At 46.7% G+C, this 22,264-nt stretch overlaps 2 protein-coding genes and 2 non-coding genes across 9 annotated transcripts in view; 1 reads left to right on the plus strand and 3 right to left on the minus strand.

Moving 5' to 3' along the window:
- Positions 1 to 2,478: 2,478 nt before the first annotated feature.
- Positions 2,479 to 4,570, minus strand: LOC129137262 (uncharacterized). The gene is made up of 2 exons (XM_063799535.1): positions 3,628 to 4,570; positions 2,479 to 3,088 (listed from the first exon to the last, which is right to left on the minus strand). The coding sequence occupies exons 1-2, from the start codon at positions 4,164 to 4,166 to the stop codon at positions 3,055 to 3,057; spliced, it is 573 nt and encodes a 190-aa protein (XP_063655605.1). The 5' UTR covers positions 4,167 to 4,570; the 3' UTR covers positions 2,479 to 3,054.
- Positions 3,082 to 22,264, plus strand: part of BCAR3 (BCAR3 adaptor protein, NSP family member) — a 278,588-nt gene continuing 259,405 nt past the window's right edge. For 2 of the 6 annotated variants that reach the window (XM_063799520.1, XM_024347172.3), the window contains exons 1-2: positions 3,755 to 3,892; positions 5,130 to 5,275. The gene's annotated coding sequence lies outside the window, so the exon portion shown is untranslated. Of the gene's footprint in view, positions 3,462 to 3,646; positions 3,893 to 4,523; positions 4,676 to 5,129; positions 5,276 to 22,264 lie in introns of those variants that run through there. The other 4 variants (XM_054667967.2, XM_024347176.3, XM_054667966.2 and 1 more) reach the window with 4 other exon arrangements.
- Positions 3,195 to 3,279, minus strand: TRNAR-UCU (transfer RNA arginine (anticodon UCU)). Its single transcript is given in 2 exon segments — positions 3,195 to 3,230; positions 3,243 to 3,279. It is a non-coding gene; the product is annotated as a tRNA-Arg (tRNA).
- Positions 3,935 to 4,013, minus strand: MIR760 (microRNA mir-760). Its single transcript, NR_035988.1, has one exon. It is a non-coding gene; the product is annotated as a microRNA mir-760 (primary transcript).

Here is a 22,264-nt window from a genome sequence, read left to right on the forward strand (position 1 = left end):
CACGTGACCCATGTGACCTTACCTATCATTGGAGATGGCTCACACTCCTTACCCTGTCCCTTTGTCTTGTATCCAATAAATATCAGCGCAGCCTGGCATTTGGGGCCACTACTGGTCTCCGCATCTTGGTGGTAGTGGTCCCGCAGGCCCAGCTGTCTTTTATCTCTTTGTCTTGTGTCTCTATTTCTACAATCTCTCGTCTCCACACATGGGGCGAAAACCCACCGACCCTGTGGGGCTGGACCCTACAAGGACTGACCCTACTAAATGGTAAAACAGCACAGTTCTGGTGAATCAAAATTAACAGAAAAGTCAGTGGAATAGAGCAGAGAATCCAGAAACCCATATGCAGCAGAGAATCCAGAAACCCATATGCGTGTGGGAATTTAGAAAATTATAAATGTGGGCCGGACGTGGTGGCTCTTGCCTGTAATCCCAGCACTTTAGGAGGCAGAGGCAGATGGATCGCCTGAGCTCAGGAGTTCGAGACCAGCCTGGCCAACATAGCGAAACCCCGTCTCTACTAAAAATACAAAAATTAGCCGGGCGTGGTGGCATGCACCTGTAATCCCAGCTACTCAGGAGGCTGAGGCAAGAGAATTGCTTGAACCTGGGAGGTGGAGGTTGCAGTGAACTGAGATTTGTGCCGCTGCACTCCAGCCTGGGCAACAGAGCAAGACTCTGTCTCAAAAAAAAAAAAAAATTATAAATGTGGCATTTCAAATGACATCGTGTAGAAAAGAAGGAGTGTTCATTAAAAGTGATTTTGGGACAAAACTTCCACTTCACTCCTTACACAAAAACACATTCCAGATGAAGCAAAGATAAACAAAACCATAAAAATAAAGCCATTAAAGAAATAACTTAATAATCTGAGTGTATTATGGCCCCAAACCTAGAAGCCATAAAAGACTGATAAATCCAAATACATGAATTTCTGTAAGACAGAAAAACAAAACAAAATACCATAAACAAAGTCAAACGACAAAAAGACTGAAAAAGAATAATTGTAACATATATCACAAAGGGCTGTTTTCCATCATACCACAGAAAAATGAACACAACTCAAGAACAGATAAATCACAGGAAAAAAATTACAAATTATTCTCTGTATGGAAAGGTACTCATCTTGATTCATAATAAAAGACACAGGCCAGGCATAGTAGCTCCTGTCTGTCATCCCAGCACTTAGGGAGGCCAAGATGGGAGGATTTCTTGAGTCCAGGAGTTCAAGACCAGCCTAGACAACATAGAGTGACCCCCATCTCTACAAAAAATTTTAAAATTAGCCGGGTGTGTTGGCATGTGCCTGTAGTTCCAACTATTTGGGAGGCTGAGGTGGAAGCACTGCTCGAGCCCAGGAGGTTGAGGGTGCAATGAGCTGTGATAGTGCCACTGCACTCCAGTCTGGGCAACAGAACAAGACCCTGTCTCAAATAATAATAATAATAATAATAATAATATAAATACAAATTTTAAAAAATCAATATAAGAGACGAATTAAAATCACAGCTAGAAACCACCTTTTGTGAGTTGTGGGGAAACAGGCACTCTCACACATTGCTAAGGAGAGAAAAATGGATACAATCTCTATGGGGCAATTTGCCAATATATATTTAAAAATGTACAGATTAAGAACGCACAAACCTTTGAACCAGCAATTCAACTTTCTAGGAATCTATCCTACAGATAGATGTACCTGTACTTGTGTACAATAATAAAAGAACAAGGATGTTCACTGATGCATTGTTTGTAACAGGAAAATACTGGCAATCTAAATGTCCAGCTATTAGGGACTGTTAAATCATTACCATACATACGTACAATGGAACAAGGCAGCTCTACATATATTCATAGGTAAAACAAGCCAGTATAGCATACTACCATTGTGTTTTTAAAAGGATATGTATCAATAACATTGTTATTTACGACATATTTATGACAAAAGATGTTAAAAATGCTGATATGGGCGTAAAATAAATCTGAAAATATTTCCAAGAAACCATTACCTCTAATGGCTTGTGGAGAGAATTGCAAGGCTGGACTATAGGAATAACATTGATGTTTACTTTTCCCTGTAGCTTTTTTGACAATTTTGGATTTTGTATCTTTTGTGTGAATTACCTTTCATTGTTGTTTTACGAGTTTTAAGATTCCATTCATAGGCCGGGCGCGGTGGCTCACGCCTGTAATCCCAGCACTTTGGGAGGCCGAGGCGGGCGGATCACGAGGTCAGGAGATCGAGACCATCCTGGCTAACACGGTGAAACCCCGTCTCTACTAAAAATACAAAAAATTAGCCGGGCGTGGTAGCGGGCGCCTGTAGTCCCAGCTACTTGGGAGGCTGAGGCAGGAGAATGGCGTGAACCCGGGAGGCGGAGCTTGCAGTGAGCCGAGATCGCGCCACTGCACTCCAGCCTGGGCGACAGAGCGAGACTCCGTCTCAAAAAAAAAAAAAAAAAAAAAAAAAAGATTCCATTCATTCCTGGATTTATTTGCTAACCTTGTACAAAGTTAACAGTTGTCAGAAAAAGATATAGTAATTCGTGTCTTGAGGAGCTGATGGGCACTGGGCCTAGGACCTCTTTGCACTGGAATAATGGGGGAGGGGAGCGGGTGACCTTATCAGAAATGCAGATTCCTGGGCCCCACCCCAGACGGACCGAATTAAGAGTCCCAGAGTGACGGCAGAAATCTCCATTTTTGACGGGCTCCCGCTGGGATTCGGGTGTCTGCTCATCTGGAAGCCTCCATGCTGGAGAGGTAGTCAGCACAGCGCACGCAGGGCGTAGGCGTGTTTTCTCGTCCCTCCCTCGCAACCATAGTCCCGCTCAAGGCGTGGGGGTGTCACCCGAGACCCGGGACTCCCCTGCACTTTCCTTTAGGCCGAAACCGCGAGCCTTCGCTTCAGTGTCGCTTTTCCTTCGCCGCCGCCGCCGACGCCGCCGCCGCTGCCGCTCTTCTCAGGACCTAGATCGACTGCCCAGTCGGCTGAGCTGGGCCCTGGGCCACCGAGGCCCGGGGAGCTGAGGGGCTCGGGACCCTGCGAGCCGCTTAAGAAAGGACCGCAAGAACCGAATGCAGTGAACTGCGAGAGCAGGGAATGAGAGACAAGTTAAACCGTTTAGCAAAAAAAAATAAGAGACATGATGGAGGCAGAAAATAAATTGTAGGGGGGAGGGAAAAAAGCGTTACGACTCCGCCGGGACTCGAACCCGGAACCTTTGAATGCCTTCAGCCTCTAGAAGTCCAATGCGCTATCCATTGCGCCACGGAGCCACCTGTTGGAGTCTCAGCGCATCTGCTGTGTTAAGCCAGAGGCGACGGCCGCGCGCTCTTCCGACCGCCCCTCCCGTCGTCAGTGTCACCGAGACCCAGCCGCCGCGCTCAGGGCACTGCCATCCGCCTCAAACGCCGGCCGCAGGCTCTCGGTCTCCCCGCAGTGGTCGCCCCTCAACAAGGTCGGCGACCCAGTTGAGCCAAGGGCGGCCGCAGTCCGACGGTCCCACCTGGTCGGTATGAGGGCAGCCGCAACCCGGTCCCCTTCACGGTCCGGGCCCAGCCGTACGAATCACAGTCGCGCTTTTCCCTCCCCGGCTCCCTTCCTGCCCCAAGCGCCCCGCCTACCAGGTCTCTCCGGCGGCCGCTCCAGCCCGGCCGGGACCCCAGAGTTGCAGGCCCAGGCCAGCCGTTGCACCGTTAAGCCGGGCCGGTGACGCCGGGCCTTTACGTCGCGCCTGTGAGCGGCCGAGGCCGAGCGGCCGCCCCTCGGGCTGCGAGACGTAAGCGGCGACCCCTCTCGGGCCTGGGCTCTTCCCTCGCGGCCCGGCCGGCCGGCGGCCTGGACCTGCGGCGGCGAGCGCCGGTCGCGGCGACGTCTGTGTGCGTGCTTGTGCGTGTTTATTTGCGCGGGGTTCGGAAAAACGGGGTTTGGGTTGCATTTCGCTCCCCACAGACCCAGAGCCGAATTTCTGAGGTATCCGGGCTCTGGTGGACTGAGGGGGGCGACGCGCCCCGCGCCGCAGCATCCTCCGAGAGCTCGTCTTGCCCCCAGCACCTGCCTCCAAGGACGCCGCGCAGCTGCCCCGAGCCCGCGCGCCCGGGCCCCGCGACTGCGTGGGCGGAAGCCGGGAGGGTGTCAGCACGCGTGGGAGCGCTGGGAGCATGCGTGTGCGGGTGCATGTGGTCGGAGGGCGCGCGCTCGAGCGCGGCCGCGGGGTTTCCTGGTGGCTGCGAGCGGTGGGGACGGCAGAGGGCCTGGCGCCGCTACCCAGAAGGGTGCGGTCGCCACGAATCTGAGAGGCGGCTGGGTGGGGGCCGGCAGGTTTCCAGTGCCCGCAGTGATCCCCATCCGCAAGACCCCGAAGCCCTTTGAAATAGACGGTCAAAGCCGCGTGGTTGCTCTGCGACTGCAGCGGCGAGACCGAACGCCCGGCCCCCGTTCCTATTAGCTCACAGCAGTCCCGGCCCCGCCTACGGAGGATTCGCAGGGCGGCCGCTGGGCGCGCTTTCTCGGCTTGGCCACAGCCCGTTTCTGCACCAAACCCGCCAGCCGCGGCCCACCCTGTGCTTCACCCATACCCGCCCCTGCCCAGCATCGCCAGGCCTCAAATGCAGAATAGTCTCTGGCAGAGTTCAAAGAGGGAAAGGGAAGTCCTGGGAAGAGTCCAGTGTGGTAGGGATTTTACAGTCTTAACCCCAAGACGAAGCTATGGAGCGGGTACATACACACCACCGTCCCCTTTATAATATAAAGAAGGGAAACTGCAGCTAAGAGAGGTTAAAAAACTCGTGTAGGGACGCCCAGCTAGTGAGCGTGGAGAACTGTGATGAATCATATTTTGTTATGTTTGCAAACTAACACGTTAGCTTTCACGGTTTCATGAATGCTGACAGAACACACCAGACTTCTGAGTCAGAGATAAAAGACTATTACAACAAAAGCAATAGCCAGAGTATCACCGTTTTTGAGTTGGCTCCCTGGACCCCAGTTCTCACAGGAACGAAGCACACAGGCCCAGATGCATGCTTACACACAAGATGGGTTGCATTACAGAAGAGGAATGCTGAGCTTGGGGAACCCACCATGTTATAGTGAGCAGTAAGCAAGCCTGCTCTTTGTTCCATAGGGAGACATTACCTCATCCCTCAAGATTGCTCGCTGCAAACACAACGCTGAGAAATGGCCCAAGTAAAGCGTGATCAGGGTCTTGCATTCTTGGCACATCTAGGAAGAACGTGCAAGGATGCGAATTGTGAATCGCTTCTCCAAACAGTAAGTGGCAGAGCCCTGATTGGTGCCAGGCCTATTTAATTATACTCTAATGTAAACAAAGTTTCTTGACAACATGATATATATATATATATATATATATAAAATTGTTATGCCCCTTTAATGAAATAAATGTCTTCACATTGCATGCAGGGAGAATTCTCATATGGATAAAATTAGCCTTTAAAATGGAATATGGTTTTAAATTGTATTTATTTAAACAAATCTTTTTTGAATTCTGAAATATGCCAGGCACTGGTGGCATCTCAGGGTCTCCACTGGTCTTAGGAGTTGCTCACAGCCGAATGGGAGAAGAGATGCTCTGTATGCCTGTGGGAAAACCATACAGAGGAATTCTGCCTGGGGTATTGGAGCCAAATCTCAAATGATGAGGAGTCATTGACGTGATTAAGTGACAGTTGAGATGCGTATATAAAAATTCTGGAAAGGGGGAATTGGGAAAGAAACAATGTGCTAAGGAAAGATGTATATGTGTTTGATTCCACTTAATGATTCAAACGAATAATTTTAGATATTTTATTCCACTAGATGAAGCCAAAAAAATTCCTGTATCATGGAAAATATTAGAGATACAGTGTTAGCAGACAGTGTGGGAAAGCCAGGCTTTCCCTGTGCAGCCTTCTGTGAGCTATCAAGGTTGTACTTCTTATACCCTGCAATTAGAAGACTGGGGCCAGGTGCAGTGACTCACGCCTGTAATTCCAGCACTTCTGGAGGCTGAGGCGGGAGGATCACTTGAGGCCAGGAGCTTGAGGTTACAGTGAGCTATGATCGCGCCACTGCACTCCAGCCTGGGCGACAGAATGAGACCCCATCTCCAAAAAAAAAAAAAAAAAAGAAGAAGAAAGTCACAGCCAAACAAGGTCAGGTGTGTGGTGGTTCTCTGAACAATTAACTAAGCAGTTTATAGGTAGCAATGTTAGCATGTAAGAAAAATGAAAAGAGTATTTAGTTGCCATCTGGGGAGAAAGATTCAGTGGGTTTTGTCTTCCCCTTTTCTAATCTGGCTGAATTTTCTCAGGCTGTATCTGTAGTAAACAGCCATTATACAACCTGAGCTAAGAATTCCCGCAAGTGAGAAAGCAACCTCTTCCTGCCAACAGAGGGAGTCAAAGCATGGGTTATAACCACTTTCAATTAGGCTGATTGCAGCACATCTGCAGTTTGAGTTCGCTGGACAGCAAAGCCCTAAATTAAATACGGTTTCATGTTGGTGTTTTATTTTTATTTTTATTTTGAGACAGAGTCTCACTCTGTCACCCAGGCTGGAGTGCAATGGCATGATCTCGGCTCACTGCAACCTCCATTTCCCGAGTTGAAGCGATTCTCCTGCCTCAGCCTCCTAAGTAGCTGGGATTACAGGCACGTGCCACCACACCCGGCTAATTTTTGTATTTTTAGTGGAGATGGGGTTTCACCATGTTGTCCAGGCAGGTCTTGAACTCCTGACCTTGTGACCTGCCTGCTTCGGCCTCCCAAAGTGAGGCGTGAGCTACCGTGCCTGGCCAGCAGGATTATTTTTAAGTTACTGTGTGGTTAGTGATTTTGGCCTTCCCAGAAGCTCTGGAAATGGACTATACTTCTACTGTATATATTTGCACTAGCTTTGCTTTACTCCAGAGGTATAAGGTTGCTGGAGTACTAGTTTTATTCAATTCAATGAGTAGGGACAATACAGTTAGGCCTACTGTGGGAACCAAGTGAAAGTTTAAGACATAATTCCTACCTTCAAGGACACTCCAAATTTCCTAGGAGAAATACGATTTATGAATATGAAGCAATAAGCAGATGAAGCAAGGTAGCATGTGAAAAAGTGTCATAATGTGACTGGGCATTCCTACCGGTAAAAATTTTTCAGTTTGGACCCCCAAGGAACAAGGATGCTCTATTATACTACTAATAAAACATACCTAAAAAGGAATTTTTAAAGGGTGAGATTTAAAAAACAAACAAACAAAAACTGTGGTAGTAGCAGTTAAGAGTACAGCCTGTGGAGTCAGGACCCTGTCATTCAAATCTTGGTTCAGCCTTTATTTGCAGGACATGATCCTTAACTTCTCTGCCTGAAAAATTATAAAATTGTTATGAGAATTGCAAGAGTTAATCCTCTCAAGGACTTGTCTCAGTTCTGGCACATGGTAAATGTGTAACAAATATTTGCTATTATATTAGTAAGTAGCTCTTAATAAAGAAATCCCACATCCTGCAGAAACAAAGGACAGTATAGATACAGCATCAGCTAAATTTGTTGCAACCGGAGGGACATTCTGCAGCTCCCTACCCCACTCCTACTCAGCTGTACATTTCATTTCTGTTACCGAACAGAACACTTAGCTTCTCAGACTGAAGACATCTACCTTCAGCTTCAATTCCTCACAGTTCTTAGTTCAAGAACCTTAGGCATATTTTTATTTTCATTTGTCCCACCCACCACATGGTTTCCCAAGACAAGGGTACCATCCACCCTTAAGGACTTAAGAAGACTCATTTCTTGCTAGAAAAATCTACTCACAACGTTGAAATGAAGGCCTTTTTCATCCTAAAATCTACTCACAACATTGAAATGAAGGGCTTTTTCATCCTAAAATATCTCAGTGCTGAGTGTGATTACTGAGCCAGGCCAATAGCCAAACCACATTAGGTGGCCAGGCAGGAACAGGGGAAGGAAAAGAAAATTTTCCAGGATGAAGAAAAACATAACATCAAGACAAAAATGAGGGTTGGATGGGTCCTTATGGAAGTACAGTTTGGGGTGATGGAAGATGTGTCAACAGACGAGGTTGGGAAGGTAGGATCCAGGCCAGATACGGCAAAAGGGGTAGGGGCAGACTTGATTCAAGATAAGGAATGTGGCAATGGGAAAGCATTTGGCATGAGAAAAGCTGTGTTTAGAGTGATTACTATAGGAGGGGATGTGCAGGCAGAATGGAGTGGGGCCAGAGGGTCAGGGAGACTACTGCATCCTATTTAATTTGTCTGATTTCTTCATCTTTTCAGAAAACCGTCTGAGGGTCCAGTAGTGACCTTGGGGCATACAGAGATGAAAAACACATGTGCTTGGCTTACAAGCCTTATAGAAAGGATGATAGGCCAGGCATGGTAGGTAGCTCATGGCTGTAATCCTAGCACTTGGGGAGGCTGAGGCGGGTGGATTGCCTGAGCTCAGGAGGTCGAGACCAGCCTGGCCAACATGGTGAAACCCTGTCTCTACTACAAATATAAAAATTACCCAGGTGTGGTGGCACATGCCTGTAATCCCAGCTACTCGGGAGGCTGAGACAGGAGGACCACTTGAACCTGGGAGGCAGAGGTTGCAGTGAGCCAAGATCACAGTATTTGCACTCCAGCCTGGGCAACAGAGCGAGACTCCATCTCTGGGGAAAAAAAAAAAAAGGATGACAGGTACACAAACAGCTGTGATGTAAAGTAAAAAGGTCTTTAAGTGAGGTGCAGGTGTGGTGATACGGGACTTCAGGGAAGAGAGAGATTACATTGTGAGAGGGAATTACACAGGGAGGCTGCATTTGAAATGGGCTATCTAACCTAGGACTGACTTGCGTACAAGGAATGCTGTGGCTAGGGCGCAGGGGTAGAAACCAGACTCAGGGGTTATGAGGAAGAAGATAGGACAAGGCTGGGAAAATAATGGAGGCTGAGCAGTTCAGTGCACAGTGTTTAAAAGGGTGCCAAAAACTTGATCTTGGTTGCAGCAGGTGCTGGTAAAGAAGGTCACTGGGGTTCAGAGTACTGGTGACAAAGTCAGGCATGGTTCTGTGCCATCAGCCTGTTCAGAAGAGGACAAGAAACACAGCTAAGGATAAAGGGAACATGATCTGGTCCCGAAAGGGGAAGGCTTGGGAGGCTGATTGAAAGACTTAGACTGGTAGAGTGGTATTCAGAGAAGAGGTCTAGTCATGAAGGAAAACTGAGGCAGATGCAGGTATATCGTGTCTAAGGCAGGCAGCACCACCAATTCCAGATCTCATGGCTGGTTGCCTGGCTGACCAGGCTTCCAAGCCTAGTAGGGCTCAGGAAGGATGTAGGAGTATCTTGTAAGTGGCAGTTACCTGTCTCTGCTGTTGAGATGGCTAAACAAAGGCTGAGCCTTACTTGGGTCTTCAAGGCTGGTCAGGCTTGTCCCTGCACAAACAAAAGACCACATTCATTCATTTAAGCATTGAGACTAGCCGGGCTCTCCACAAGTCTCTTGGGACCCTTTGGTGAAGAAGACAAATGCTGTCCTTGCTGCCATGGACCTTGCAATCTTGAGCAGTCAGACAGCAGAGCATGAATGAGTATAGGAAATGGGCTTGACTTAAGAGATACAGCTGAGAAAGTCAGTGGGGCAAAGATCCGGAAGCGCTTCAAATGCAAGGCTAAGGAGCCTGGGGTTGAGCAGCCCCAAGTCACCTCCTCCGAGAATTTTCCCAGACATTCTTCTGCAGCCTAGTCTGCTGGTGGTGGGGAGGGACTCCTGGATTCCCAAGGTACTTTCAAAGCTCTATAATTTTCTGTGTGGTTTTCTATCTCTTCTCCCAGACAATAAGCATCTTGGGGGAGTGGGAGGAAAGTGGGGGGAGCACGTCTTCTTTTCCTTTATCTTTGTAATCTCAGTCCCTAGCATTGTGGCTAGCTCACAACAAGTAGCTTTGAATATTGATTGAACAAATGAATGAGTCCTGTAGGCAATAAGGAAGCTACTTGACTATGTGCCTAGCTTATCTTCTGCATTAGACCAGAAGCTCTTGAAAGCTAAACATCCGTGCTTTCTAGCTGTTTTGTAATTCTCCCCAAGGCTTAGCAGAATACCCTGTACACAGTGGACACTCCATAAATGATGCCTGAATGCGTTTGTGGAAGTAGAAGTGGATCTTCAGTGTCCTAATTCCTGCTTTCAGTGACCCAGTTTGGGGGAGTAGGTCTTAAATTTCTTCCCCTCAGAATGACATCTCTGCCTTTTAAGTTCTCAACAAACTAGTAGGATGACTTCTCCTGGTAAGCATATTTGGAAGGAAAGGCATTCTGAGCCCCACTCGTGGGCCTCACAACAAATAACCATCTATTAAAGCTTAGTGAATCTTAATTGTTTAGCAGTTGAAAATAATAATGAAGTAATAACACATCACACCAGGCACTTTTCTGGGTTCTTCATGTATATCAGACCTCACTTAATCTTCATAACAACCCTTTAAGGTAGGCAGGATCATTGCCCCATTCCCAGATGGGAAGGCAAACCACAGGGAAAGCAGCAGGATTGAATCCAGGCACCTGTCCCCAAGTTCACATATACTCTGGACTACAGCAGTTTCTCCTAGAAAAGAAATCAGGACAGAATCAGCAAGCAACTGGGAGCGGACTTGTTAGACTAGCGGTCTTCAAACTCTACCACGCTTTAGAATCTTGATGCCCAGGATGCACCCTGAGGCCAGTTAAATCACAATTTCTGGGGATGGGACCCTGGCATCAGCATTTTTTTTAAACTCCCTAGGTGATTCTCATATGTAGCCAAATTTGAAAATAATGCCCTCTGCCCTTCCTGCAAAAATGCTGACCATGAACCAGGAGTATCAGCATGACCTGGGAGCAGATTAGAAATGCAGGCTCTCGGCCCCACCCTAGGCCTGCTGAATCAAATCTGTATTTTACTAAGATCCCCTCAGTGACTCATTTGCACTAAAGTTTAAAATGCACTGGTTTAGGGCTTAGGTATTCAAGCTCTCATTATTCCACTTGGGCTTCTGTTATTAGCATGAATTTAAATCCTTAATAAGCAAATCTCAAAACTCCATCAAAAAGCTCAGAATCAATCTGATATATTGGCCCAAAAAAATTACTTCAGAGGAAACTATGACCTTTTACTTCTCATTTTGTGACGGAACTGAGGAAGAAAAGTTATATTGCTAATGGTGTCTAACAGAATGTAGATTCAGTCCAATCTAAAAGAGGCAGATGAATAACTCCTGGCTGCCTTCCTTCTTCTGAGTCAGAAGGATCAGGCCCACGACCTCAGTTAGGCAATGACCATACTTGAGTACCAAGCTGATTGATAAAGAAAATCCTCCAGCCAGAGGTATCTAAGCTTTCACAACTTCTGCTGTTTCCCCATGGTATGTTCCTGTTATAGACCCATAGATGAGACCAGCAATCCTTGTCCCAATTGAGATCTTGTTATTTGTCATTCAGCTTTCTGAATCTAACTAGATACATTGCCCACTTTTTAGTTTAGTTTAGTTTTTTTCTTTTTCTTTTTTTTTAGACTGAGTTTCACTCTTTTTGCCCAGGCTGGAGTGCAGTGGTGGCACAATCTCGGCTCACTGCAACCTCCACGATTCAAGCGATTCTCCCACCTCAGCCTCCTGAGCAGCTGGGATTACAGGCACATGCCACCACGCCCAGCTAATTTTATATTTTTAGTAGAGATGGGGTTTCACCAGGCTGGTCTCAAACTCCTGAGCTCAGGTGATCCACCTGCCTCGGCCTCCCAAAGTGCTGGGATTACAGGCGTGAGCCACCACGCCTGGCACTTTTTAGTTTTTATTTGCCATTGCTTTGTTTATTTATAACTAAATAACTGAAATTTGGAACTAGACTCAGAATGTGTCCCAGTTCATCTGAAGGACATGGAGGTCCACTGGGATGCTCCTTATTTCACTATTTCACTATTTTTTGGTCTTTGCCCACTTTTTCCTTGAAATGATCCATTCTGTGCATTTTATTATATCTCAAGACATCAGGTAGATAGTCACAACCAGTAGCAAATACACCGGCTGAAATTGCCCTCCTTGCTTGGAATGTCTGCCCTTGAATGCAGATTATTTACTTCTGGATCCCTGACAGTGTAATTGTATAATAACTGCATTTGTAGAATGGTAAGGTTAGCATCCCGTTTTTCTCAGATCTTCAGTAGCAGACTATAAATGACTAGAAAGGGGAGGGCTACTTAGTATCAAGTTTTTCAACACTAGTAATGGAGAGGTGCTATGGTTTGCATAGAGTTAGTTTGTCCCCACCAAAATGCATGTTGATATTTGATCCCCAGTGTGGCAGTGTTGGAGGTCAGACCTAGTGGGGGGTATTTGGGTAATGAGGGTGGATCCTTTATGAATGGCTTCGTGCTACTCTCATAGTAGTACATGTGTTCTCACTGTTGCTAGACTGGATTACTTCTCATGGATATGGATTGGTTTCCAGGGAGTGGGTTGTAATAAAGACAGGATGCTCCTCAGGTTTTTCTCCCCCTTCACACATGTCCACTTCCCTTTTGATCTCCTTTGCCATGTTGTGATGCAGCACAAAAGCCCTTGCGGGAAGCAGGGCCATGCCCTTGAACTTCTCAGTCTGCAGAACTGTGAGCTAAGCAAACCTCTTTTCTTTATGAATTACCCAGTCTCCAGTATTCTTTTATAGCAATACAAAACAGACTAAGGCCAGGAGCATAAAGAGAGAAAGAAAGGGGCCATCCCTTCCCCCATTTCTCTGGATGATCTTACTTCCTGGCCAAGCGTTTGTCATTTCTAAGCCTGTGGCGAACAATAATGATACATGGAAAGACCCTGTAGATGCTGTCCTAACAAGAGTCCATGCTAGAGCCTTGAACATGACTCATGTGAGTGTTGAATGGATCAATTAATTCTTCAGGTACATTTATGACTGGGGCTGATACTGAGCTCATAGGTACTAACATGAAGTAAGGGCCAGAGCCCATTCTCATTGAGCAGGCTACCCACCACTCTGCTGGGCTGGTACCCACACTGTACCACTCATTACAGATGGCACCTAGAATGTGAGAATGTGGCTCCAAGTTGCAAGCCGGAAAACAAAGAAATGTTTAAAACCCAACCTGATATGGCTTACTTACAGGACTGGTTAAAGGGAGAGAAGTGGAGCCTGATTGGCTAGGAATCTTGAAGGGGTGGGACCCAGCAGTCTCAGAGCTGCAACAAGATGGATCTTGGAGAAGGAATGAGAATTTAAAGTAATTCGAACTGAGAATGGATTAATATGGCTCTCTAGTAAATCTGGAGGCAAAATTTGGAAGCAACAGAGAAGTAAAAAGGAAGGAGAGACCAGGAACAGGAGCTGAGTGGGTAGAAGCTCATTGAAGTTTTGGGGAATGAAGATGGAGGAAGAAGAAAGAAGGTGCATCAATTACATTGAACTAAGTGAGTGAAACACAGAAAACACAAAACACAGAGCAACTGAGGCTTAAATGAACCGGAGCTTTATTCTATATTGGTAGCTGTATTAGTCCATTCTCACTTTGCTATAAAGACATACCTCAGACAGGGTAATTTATTTATTTTTTTATTTCTATTTTTTACTTTTTTGAGACAGAGTCTTGCTTTGTCACTCAGGCTGGAGTGCAATGGCACAGTCTCAGCTCACTGCAACCCTGCCTCCCGGGTTCAAGCGATTCTCCTGCCTTAGCCTCCCAAGTATCTGGGATTACTGATGCTGTCGTGTGCATCCATGTGAAGAGACCACCAAACAGGCTTTGTGTGAGCAATAAAGCTTTTTAATCACATGGGTGCAGGTGGGCTGAGTCTGAAAAGAGAGTCAGCGAAGGGAGATGGGGTGGGGCAGTTTTATAGGATTTGGGTGGGTAGTGGAAAATTACAGTCAAAGGGGGTTTTTCTCTTGCAGGCAGGGGCGGGGGTCACAAGATGCTCAGTGGGGGAGCTTCTGAGCCAGGAGAAGGAATTTCACAAGGTTAATCGCTCAGTTAAGGTGGGGCAGGAACAAATCACAATGGTGGAATGTCATCAGTTAAGGCAGGAACCGGCCATTTTCACTTCTTTTGTGATTCTTCAGTTACTTCAGGCCATCTGGATGTATACATGCAGGCTTGGGCTCAGGCCTGACATTCCTGTCTTCTTATGTTAATAAGAAAAATAAAATGAAATAGTGGTAAAGTGTTGGGGCGGTGAAAATTTTGTGGGGTGGTATGGAGAGATAATGGGTGATGTTTCTCAGGGCTGCTTCAAGCAGGATTAGGGGTGGTGTGGGAACTTAGAGTGGGAGAGATTAAGCTGAAGGAAGATTTTGTGGTAAGGTTGTTAGAAGGAGCATTTGTCGTATACAATGATTGGTGATGGCCTGGATGTGGTTTTGTATGAACTGAAAAATTAAATGGAAGACACAAGGTCCAAATAAGAGAAGGAGAAAAACAGGTATTAAAGGACTGAGAATTGGGAGGACCCAGGACATCTAATGTGAGAGTGCCCAAGGGGGTTCAGCATAATTACTTGTTTGGTTGGCAAGTTTTTAGGCTCTATCCAAGTTTTGGGGATGCAGTTCAAGTTGGGCTGATGTCTGAAATGAGACTGGGGCCTAATAAAAGGGAGTGTCCATACAGGAGCTTAAATGGGCTGTACCCTGTAGCATCTTTAGGACAGGCTCTAATTCTGAGAAGGGCAAGAGGTAAGAGTACTGTCCAGTCCTTTTTAAGTTGGAGGCTGAGCTTGGTGAGGTGTGTCTTTAAAAGACCATTAGTCCATTTTACCTTTCCTGAAGATCGAGGATGGTAAGGGGTATGAAGGTTCTGCTGAATACCAAGAGCCTGAGAAACTGGGTGATTTGACTAATAAAGGCCGGTCCGTTACCGGACTGTATAGAGGTGGGAAGGTGAAACTGAGGAATTATGTCTGACAGAAGGGAAGAAATGACCGCGGTGGCCTTCTCAGACCCTGTGGGAAAGGCCTTTACCCATCCAGTGAAAGTGTCTACCCAGACCAAGAGGTATTTTAGTTTCCTGACTCAGGGCATGTGAATAAAGTCAATTTGCCAGTCCTGGGCAGGGGCAAATCCCTGAGCTTGATGTGTAGGGAAGGGAGGGGGTCTGAACAATCCCTGAGGAGTAGTAAAATAGCAGATGGAACACTGAGAAGTGATTTCCTTGAGGATAGATTTCCACGATGGAAAGGAAATGAGAGGTTCTAAGAGTCGGGCTAGCGGCTTGTAACCTACATGGAAGAGGTTACGAAATGATGACAGAATAGAATGGGCCTGTGAGGCTGGAAGGAGATATTTTCCTTGGTCCAAGAACCATTTGCCTTGTGTGGGAGGAGATTGATAGGTGGAAGTTTCAGTGGGAGAGTAGGTGGGAGTGACCGAAGAGGAGGAGGAGGAAAACTGGCTGTGAGGGACAGAAGTTGGAACGCTAAGCTGCTTCTTTAGATACCTTATCAGCATAAGCGTTGCCCTGAGCGATGGGATCTGATGCCTTTTGATGGCCCTTGCAGTGAATGACTCCAGCTTCCTTTGGAAGTAAAGCAGCCTTGAGAAGAGTTTTTATTAAAGAGGCATTAATGATGGAGGACCCTTGAGTAGTGAGGAAACCTCTTTCAGCCCATATAACAGCATAGTGGTGTAGGATATAGAAGGCACATTTAGAGTCAGTATAAATGTTGATGTGTAGTCCCTTTGCAAGCATGAGGGCCCAAGTTAAGGCAATGAGTTCAGCTTACTGAGAGGTAGTGGAGGGGGCAGAGCAGTAGCCTCAATGATAGATGTGGAAGATACTATAACATAGCCTGCCTTTGCTGGTGAATGGCAATTAGGCCTGGTGGAACTGCCATCAATAAACCAAGTGTAATCAGGGTGAGGAACAGGAAAGAAGGAAATATGGGGAAATGGAGTGAATGTCAGGTGGATCAGAGAGATAGTCATGGAAGTCAGGTGTGGTATCAGGAATAATGTGGAAGGCCGGATTGAAGTCCGGGCCAGGAACAATGGTAATTGTGGGAGACTCAACAAAGAGTGAGTTTAGCCGAAGGAGCCAGAGGGCAGAAAGTATGTGCATCAGATGTGAGGAAGAAAATAGATTTTGGAAGTTATGAGAACGGTAGAGAGTGAGTTGAGCCTAGTTTGTGATTTTGAGGGCTTCTAAAATTATTAAAGCAGCAGCAGCTGCCACACACAGACATGAGGGCTAGGCTAAAAGAGTAAGGTCACGTTGTTTGGACAGAAAGGCTACAGAGCGCAGTCCTGGCTCTTGGGTAAGAATTCTAACCACACAGCCCTGCACTTCAGCTGTGTGTAATGAAAAAGGTTGGGATGAGTTAGGGAGAGCTAGTATGGGAGCAGCTTTTAGGGCTGTTTTTAAGGAATGGAAAGAGGAGTGGGGAAAGGATTTAGGATCTATGGGGTCAGCTAGGTTTATCTAGAATAGAATAATGGGTAGTGGAGGGAGGTATTGAGGGATAGGAGAGTATATGGGTTTGGCACCATAGGGTGGATAGGCAAGACAATTTGGTTGATAAAGCGCAGATCCTGAACTAACCTGTAAGACTTGTCTGGTTTTTGGACAGGTAAAATGAGGGAATTGTAAGGAGAGTTTACAGGCTTTAAAAGGCCATGCTATAACAGGCGAGTGATAACAGGCTTTAATCCTTTTAAAGCGTGCTGTGGGATGGGATATTGGCATTGAGCAGGGTAAGGGTGATGTTGCAGGAAGTCAGGGAACCCGAATGGAGGGACCGGCTGAAGCCACGGCAGAACATAAATTGTGAAGATTTCATGGACATTTGTTAGTTCCCCAAATTAATAGCTTTATAATTTCTTACGCCTGTCTTTACTGCAATCTCTGAACGTAAATTGTGAAGATTTCATGGACATTTATCACTTCCCCAATCAATAGTCTTATAATTTCCTATGCCTGTCTTTCTTTTAATCTCTTAATCCTGTCATCTTCATAAGCTGAGGATGTATGTCACCTCAGGACCCTGTGATGATTGTGTTATCTGCACAAATTGTTTGTAAAGCATGTGTGTTTGAACAATATGAAATCTAGGCACCTTGAAAAGAACAGGATAACAGCAATTTTCAGGAAACAAGGGAGATAACCATGAAGTCTGACTGCCTGTGGGGCCAGGCAGAACAGAGTCATATTTCTCTTCTTGCAAAAGTGAATAGGAGAAATATCACTGAATTCTTTTTCTCAGCAAGGAACAGCCCTGGGAAAAGAATGCATTCCCGGGGGAGGCTTCTAAAATGACCGCTCTGGGAGTGTCTGTCTTATGCAGTTGTAGATAAGGGATGAAATACACCCTGGTCTCCTGCAGCGCCCCCAGGCTTGCTAGGATTAGGAAATTCCAGCCTGGAGAATTCTAGTCAGACTGGTCCTCTGCTCTTGAACCCTGTTTCCTGTTAAGATGTTTATCAATGACAATGCATGCACAGCGGGACATGGAACTTCATTAGTAATTCTAATTTTGCCCTGGCCTTGTGATCTTGCTCTACTCCCATTTGCCTTGTGATATTTTATTGCCTTGGAAGAATGTGATCTCTGTGACCCACACTATTCCTACACTCCTTCCCCTTTGAAAATCGCTAATAAAAACTTGCTGGGTTTGCAGCTCAGGTGGGCATCACGGAACCTGCCGACATGTGATGTCACCCCCAGAGACCCAGCTGTAAAATTTCTTTCTTTTGTACTCTTTCTCTTTATTTCTCAGACCGGCCGACACTTGGGGAAAATAGAAAAGAACCTACATTGAAATATTGGGGGCTAGTTCCCCCAGTAGGGTGATTAGGTTTTAATGGGATGGTAAGGGGGGCATCATCCATCACCAAGGAGGGAGTAGAGGTGTCCTGTACTTGTGGATTAAGGTGGGGAGATACAAGAAGAGGACGTGAAGGAGGCTTTGAACTGGGGGAAAAGGTGGCAGTGAGGTGTGGCTGTAGCCCAGGAATAGTCAGGAAAGCAGATAATTTAGTTAAAATGTCTCTACCTAATAAGCGAGCTGGGCAGGTGGGGATAACTAAAAAGGAGTGCATAAAAGAATGTTTTCCGAGTTGGCACCAGAGTTGGGGAGTTTTAAGAGGTTTAGAAGCCTGGCCATCAATACCCACAACAGTTATGGAGGCAAGGGAAACACGCCCTTGAAAAGAAGGTAATGTGGAGTGGGTAGCCTCCGTATTGATTAAGAAGGGGATGGACTTACCTTCCACTGTAAGAGTTACCCAAAGCATCTGTGATGGTCCTGTAGGCTTCCGAGGTGATTGGGCAGTGTCAGTGTTCAGCTGCTAAGCCGAGAAGATCTGGAAAGGAGTCAGTCAGAGAGCCTTGGGCCAGAGTTCCAGGAGCTCTAGGAGTGGCTGCCAGGTTGGACAGTCTGATTTGCAGTGGGGTCCCTCACAGATGGAACATGGCTTAGGAGGAATCCCAGGCTGCAGGCATTCCTTGGCCCAGTGGCCAGATTTCCGGCACTTGAAGCAAGATCCTGGGGTAGGCAGTCCTGGAGGAATGCCTGACTGCTGTGGTTCAGGCGTTTGGAAGTTCTTGTGTGCTGGAGATGTGGCTGGGGTTTGTCTCACAGTGTAGGCAAGGAATTGCAACTCAGAAATACGTTGCTACTTGGCTACCTCTACTCTATTATTGTACACCTTGAAGGCAAAGTTAATCAAGTCCTGTTGTGGGGTTTGAGGGCCGGAATCTAATTTATGGAGCTTTTTCTAATGTCAGGAGTGGATTGGGTAATAAAACACATGTCGAGAATAAGATGGCCTTCTGGCCCTTCTGGGTCTAGGGCGGTAAAGCATCTAAGGGTTGTTGCCAGATGGGCCATGAACTGGGTTGAGTGTTTATATTTGATGAAAAAGAGCCTCAACGCTAACTTATTTGGGAGAGGTCAGATAAAGTAAAAGGAGCATTAACCTTGGCTATGCCTTCAGCTCCAGCCACCTCTTTAAGAGGAAATTGTTGGGCAGGTGGGGGAGGGCTAGTTGCGGAAAGAAACAGTAAGCCAGACAGGATGTGAGGAGGGGGTGATAAAAGGATTATAGGGTGGGGAAGTGGAGGCTGAGGAAGAATTGGGACCTGGCTCAGCCTGCCAAGGAGCAGCCTGGGGAGGAGGGGAGAGGTCAGATGAGTCCATAGAAAAGGAGGATTCAAAGGAGTCAGAGCTTGGGGTGGAGACTGAAGGAACAGACAGGAGAGAAAGAAGAAAGATTTGGGACGAGTCACTTCAGGAACAGAGATTAGGGAGGGACCAATGTGTAAAAGAATGCCTGGACATCAGGCACCTCAGACCATTTGCCCATTTTTCGACAAAAATTATCTAGATCTTGTAGGATAGACAAATCGAAAGTGCCATTCTCTGGCCACTTGGAACTACTGTCGAGTTTGTACTGGGGTCAAGTGGTATTGCAGAAGAATATAAGGCGTTTAAGTTTTAGGTCAGGTGTGAGTTGAAGAGGTTTTAAGTTCTTGAGAACACAGGCTAAGGGACAAGAAGGGGGAATGGAGGGCGGAAAGTTGCCCATAGTGAAGGAGGTAAGTTTAAAGAGAAAGGTAGAGACATGGAGAAGCAGGTGGGTGAGCAGCCAAAGCAGGCGTCCCTACAGTTGACTTGTCACCAAGGGAATGTGGGTGAATGACCAAGGAAGGCATCCCCATGGTGATCAGACACCAATGGAGTATGGGCGAATAATCAGGCAGGCGTCCCCACAGTGATTAAACACCAAGGGAAGACTGTCTTCCCGAGTCCGTGACCGCCACCAGAGTTTTGGGTCCACAGATAAAATGTGTCTCCTTTGTCTCTACTAGAGAGGAAAATGAACTGGAATTGGAAGGACAGGGAGATTGAAGGGTAGCGAGAAAGGGAGATTGAAGGGTAGCAAGAGAGGCTGGAGAAGAGAGTGAAAAGACCACTTACCCAATTTGAAATTCATGAGATGTTTCTTGGGCTGGTTGGTCTGAAGACCTGAGGTGGTAGGTGGATCTCCTCACGGAGTGAGGGCAAAGACAGGAGACCAGTCTCCTGAAGGAGTCCTCCTGTCCCAGGTTTTGGCACCAAATGTGACGCACGTCCGTGTGAAGAGACCACCAAACAGGCTTTGTGTGAGCAATAAAGCTTTTTAGTCACATGGGTGCAAGTGGGCTGAGTCCGAAAAGAGAGTCAGCAAAGGGAGATAGGGGTGGGGCCATTTTATAGGATTTGGGTGGGTAGTGGAAAATTGTAGTCAAAGGGGGTTTTCTCTTGCAGGCAGGGGCGGGGATCAGAAGATGCTCAGTGGGGGAGCTTCTGAGCCAGGAGAAGGAATTTCACAAGGTTAATCGCTCAGTTAAGGTGGGGCGGGAACAAATCACAATGGTGGAATGTCATCAGTTAAGGCAGGAACCGGCCATTTTCACTTCTTTTGTGATTCTTCAGTTACTTCAGGCCATCTGGATGTATACATGCAGGCTTGGGCTCAGAGTCCTGACAGACGTGTGCCACCATGCCCAGCTAATTTTTGTATTTTTAGTAGAGACAGGGTTTCACCATGTTGGCCAGGCTGGTCTCGAACTCCTGACCTTGTGATCCACCCACCTCGGCCTCTCCAAATTCTGGGTTTACAGGCATGAGCCACCACACCCGGCCAAACTGGGTAATTTATAAAGAAAAGAGGTTTAATTGGCTCATGATTCCACAGGCTGTGCAAGAAGCATGATGCTAGCATCTGCTTGGCTTCTGGGGAGGCCTCAGGAAACTTACAAATATGGTGGAAGGCAAAGAGGGAGCAAGCACTTCACATGGCCAGAGTAGGAGGAAGAGAGAGTGAGTGGGGAGGAGCTATACATTTTTCAACAACCAGATCTTGTGAGAACTCTATCATTATCAGTACCGAGGAGGGATGGTGATAAACCATTCATGAGAATTCCACCCCCATGATCCAGTCACATCCCACCAGGCCCCACTTCCAATGCTGGGGATTACAGTTGAACATGAGATTTGGGTGGGGACACAGATCAAAACCATTTCAGTAACAAAGTCTGGAAGTAAGCCATTGTAGGGGTAGAAATGTGTGGTACCTTTTCTCACCCATCATAAGGCTCACAGCCAACACTTTTATAACAAAAGACAAATTAACAAGCGAAAAGCATAGCAAATTTATTTAATCAAAGTTTTAGGCCAGGCGTGGTGGCTCGTGCCTGTAATCCCAGCACTTTGGGAGGCCAAGGTAATACAGGAGTTATTAAGAAATAATTTTTAGGCAGCTAGAAAGGGTGGGAGTTCTCGGTGGAATTTTCCTTTAATAAAAAGCAGCCCCAAAACCATTTCTTCTCTAACAGAAAGCAGACTGAGAAGGCATAGATAAGCAAACTAGGAGTTTTTATATGTAAATGCAGACAGCTGGAAGCCAGGTACATTCAGTATGGCATCTCCCACCCTCTTTTCCTTGTCACCAGGTCTCTCACCCTCTTTTCCTTGTCACCAGGTTTATGGGTGTCACAGCAGCCTCCAGGTAAAACCATGTGTACAAGTATAGCCACCACCAGGTGGAGGCCATATTTGCATAATAAAAGACTAGGGTAGGAGAGCCAGTCTTTTCCTGGGCTATGTGAATGGCACACCTGGTCAACCCAATCCCCTGAGCCCTAAGTAAATCAGTCACCGCCTCCTCAAGCCTTTACAAAACCAATTGCGTTCCACTGCAGACCGGAGACCCTCTTTTGGGTGACCTGCTTTCTCAGCATGAGGAAGCTTTTTCTCTCTCTTTTCTTCTATTTCTATTAAACTTTCCACTCCTGAACCCACTCCTCGTGTGTGTCCATGTCCTGAGTTCTTTCTCAAGTGAGACCAAAAGCCAGGGTATATACCCCAGACAACAGAGCTGTTTCAAAGGTGGGTGGATCACTTGAGCCCAGGAGTTCAAGACCAGCCTGGCAACATGGTGAAACCCCGTCTCTACTAAAAATACAAAAATTAGCCGGGTGTGGTAGCATGCGCCTGTAGTCCTAGCTACTTGGGAGGCTGAGACACGGATTGCTTGAACCCAGGAGGCAGTGGTTGCAGTGAGCTGAGATCGTGCCACTGCACTCCGGCCTGGGTGACAGAGCAAGATCCTGTCTCAGAAAAAAAAGTTTTACATGATGCAGGAGACTTCAAAAATGAATACACAAAGACCCAGGGAAAACTGTCCACTTTTATGCATAGATTTGATGAGGATGAACAGCTGTGTAGAAATGTGATTGCACAAAAAGGA

The sequence above is a fragment of the Pan troglodytes genome, chromosome 1 (assembly GCF_028858775.2).
Source record: "Pan troglodytes isolate AG18354 chromosome 1, NHGRI_mPanTro3-v2.0_pri, whole genome shotgun sequence".
Lineage (NCBI taxonomy): Eukaryota > Metazoa > Chordata > Mammalia > Primates > Hominidae > Pan > Pan troglodytes.

Coding starts and splice junctions, on each gene's coding strand:
- LOC129137262 (XM_063799535.1), bottom strand. CDS start 4,166: ATGCTCCCAGCGCTCCCACGCGTGCTGACACCCTCCCGGCTTCCGCCC. Junction 3,089..3,627: donor GCGGCCGCCGGAGAGACCTG/GTAGGCGGGGCG, acceptor CTGCTCTCGCAG/TTCACTGCATTCGGTTCTTG.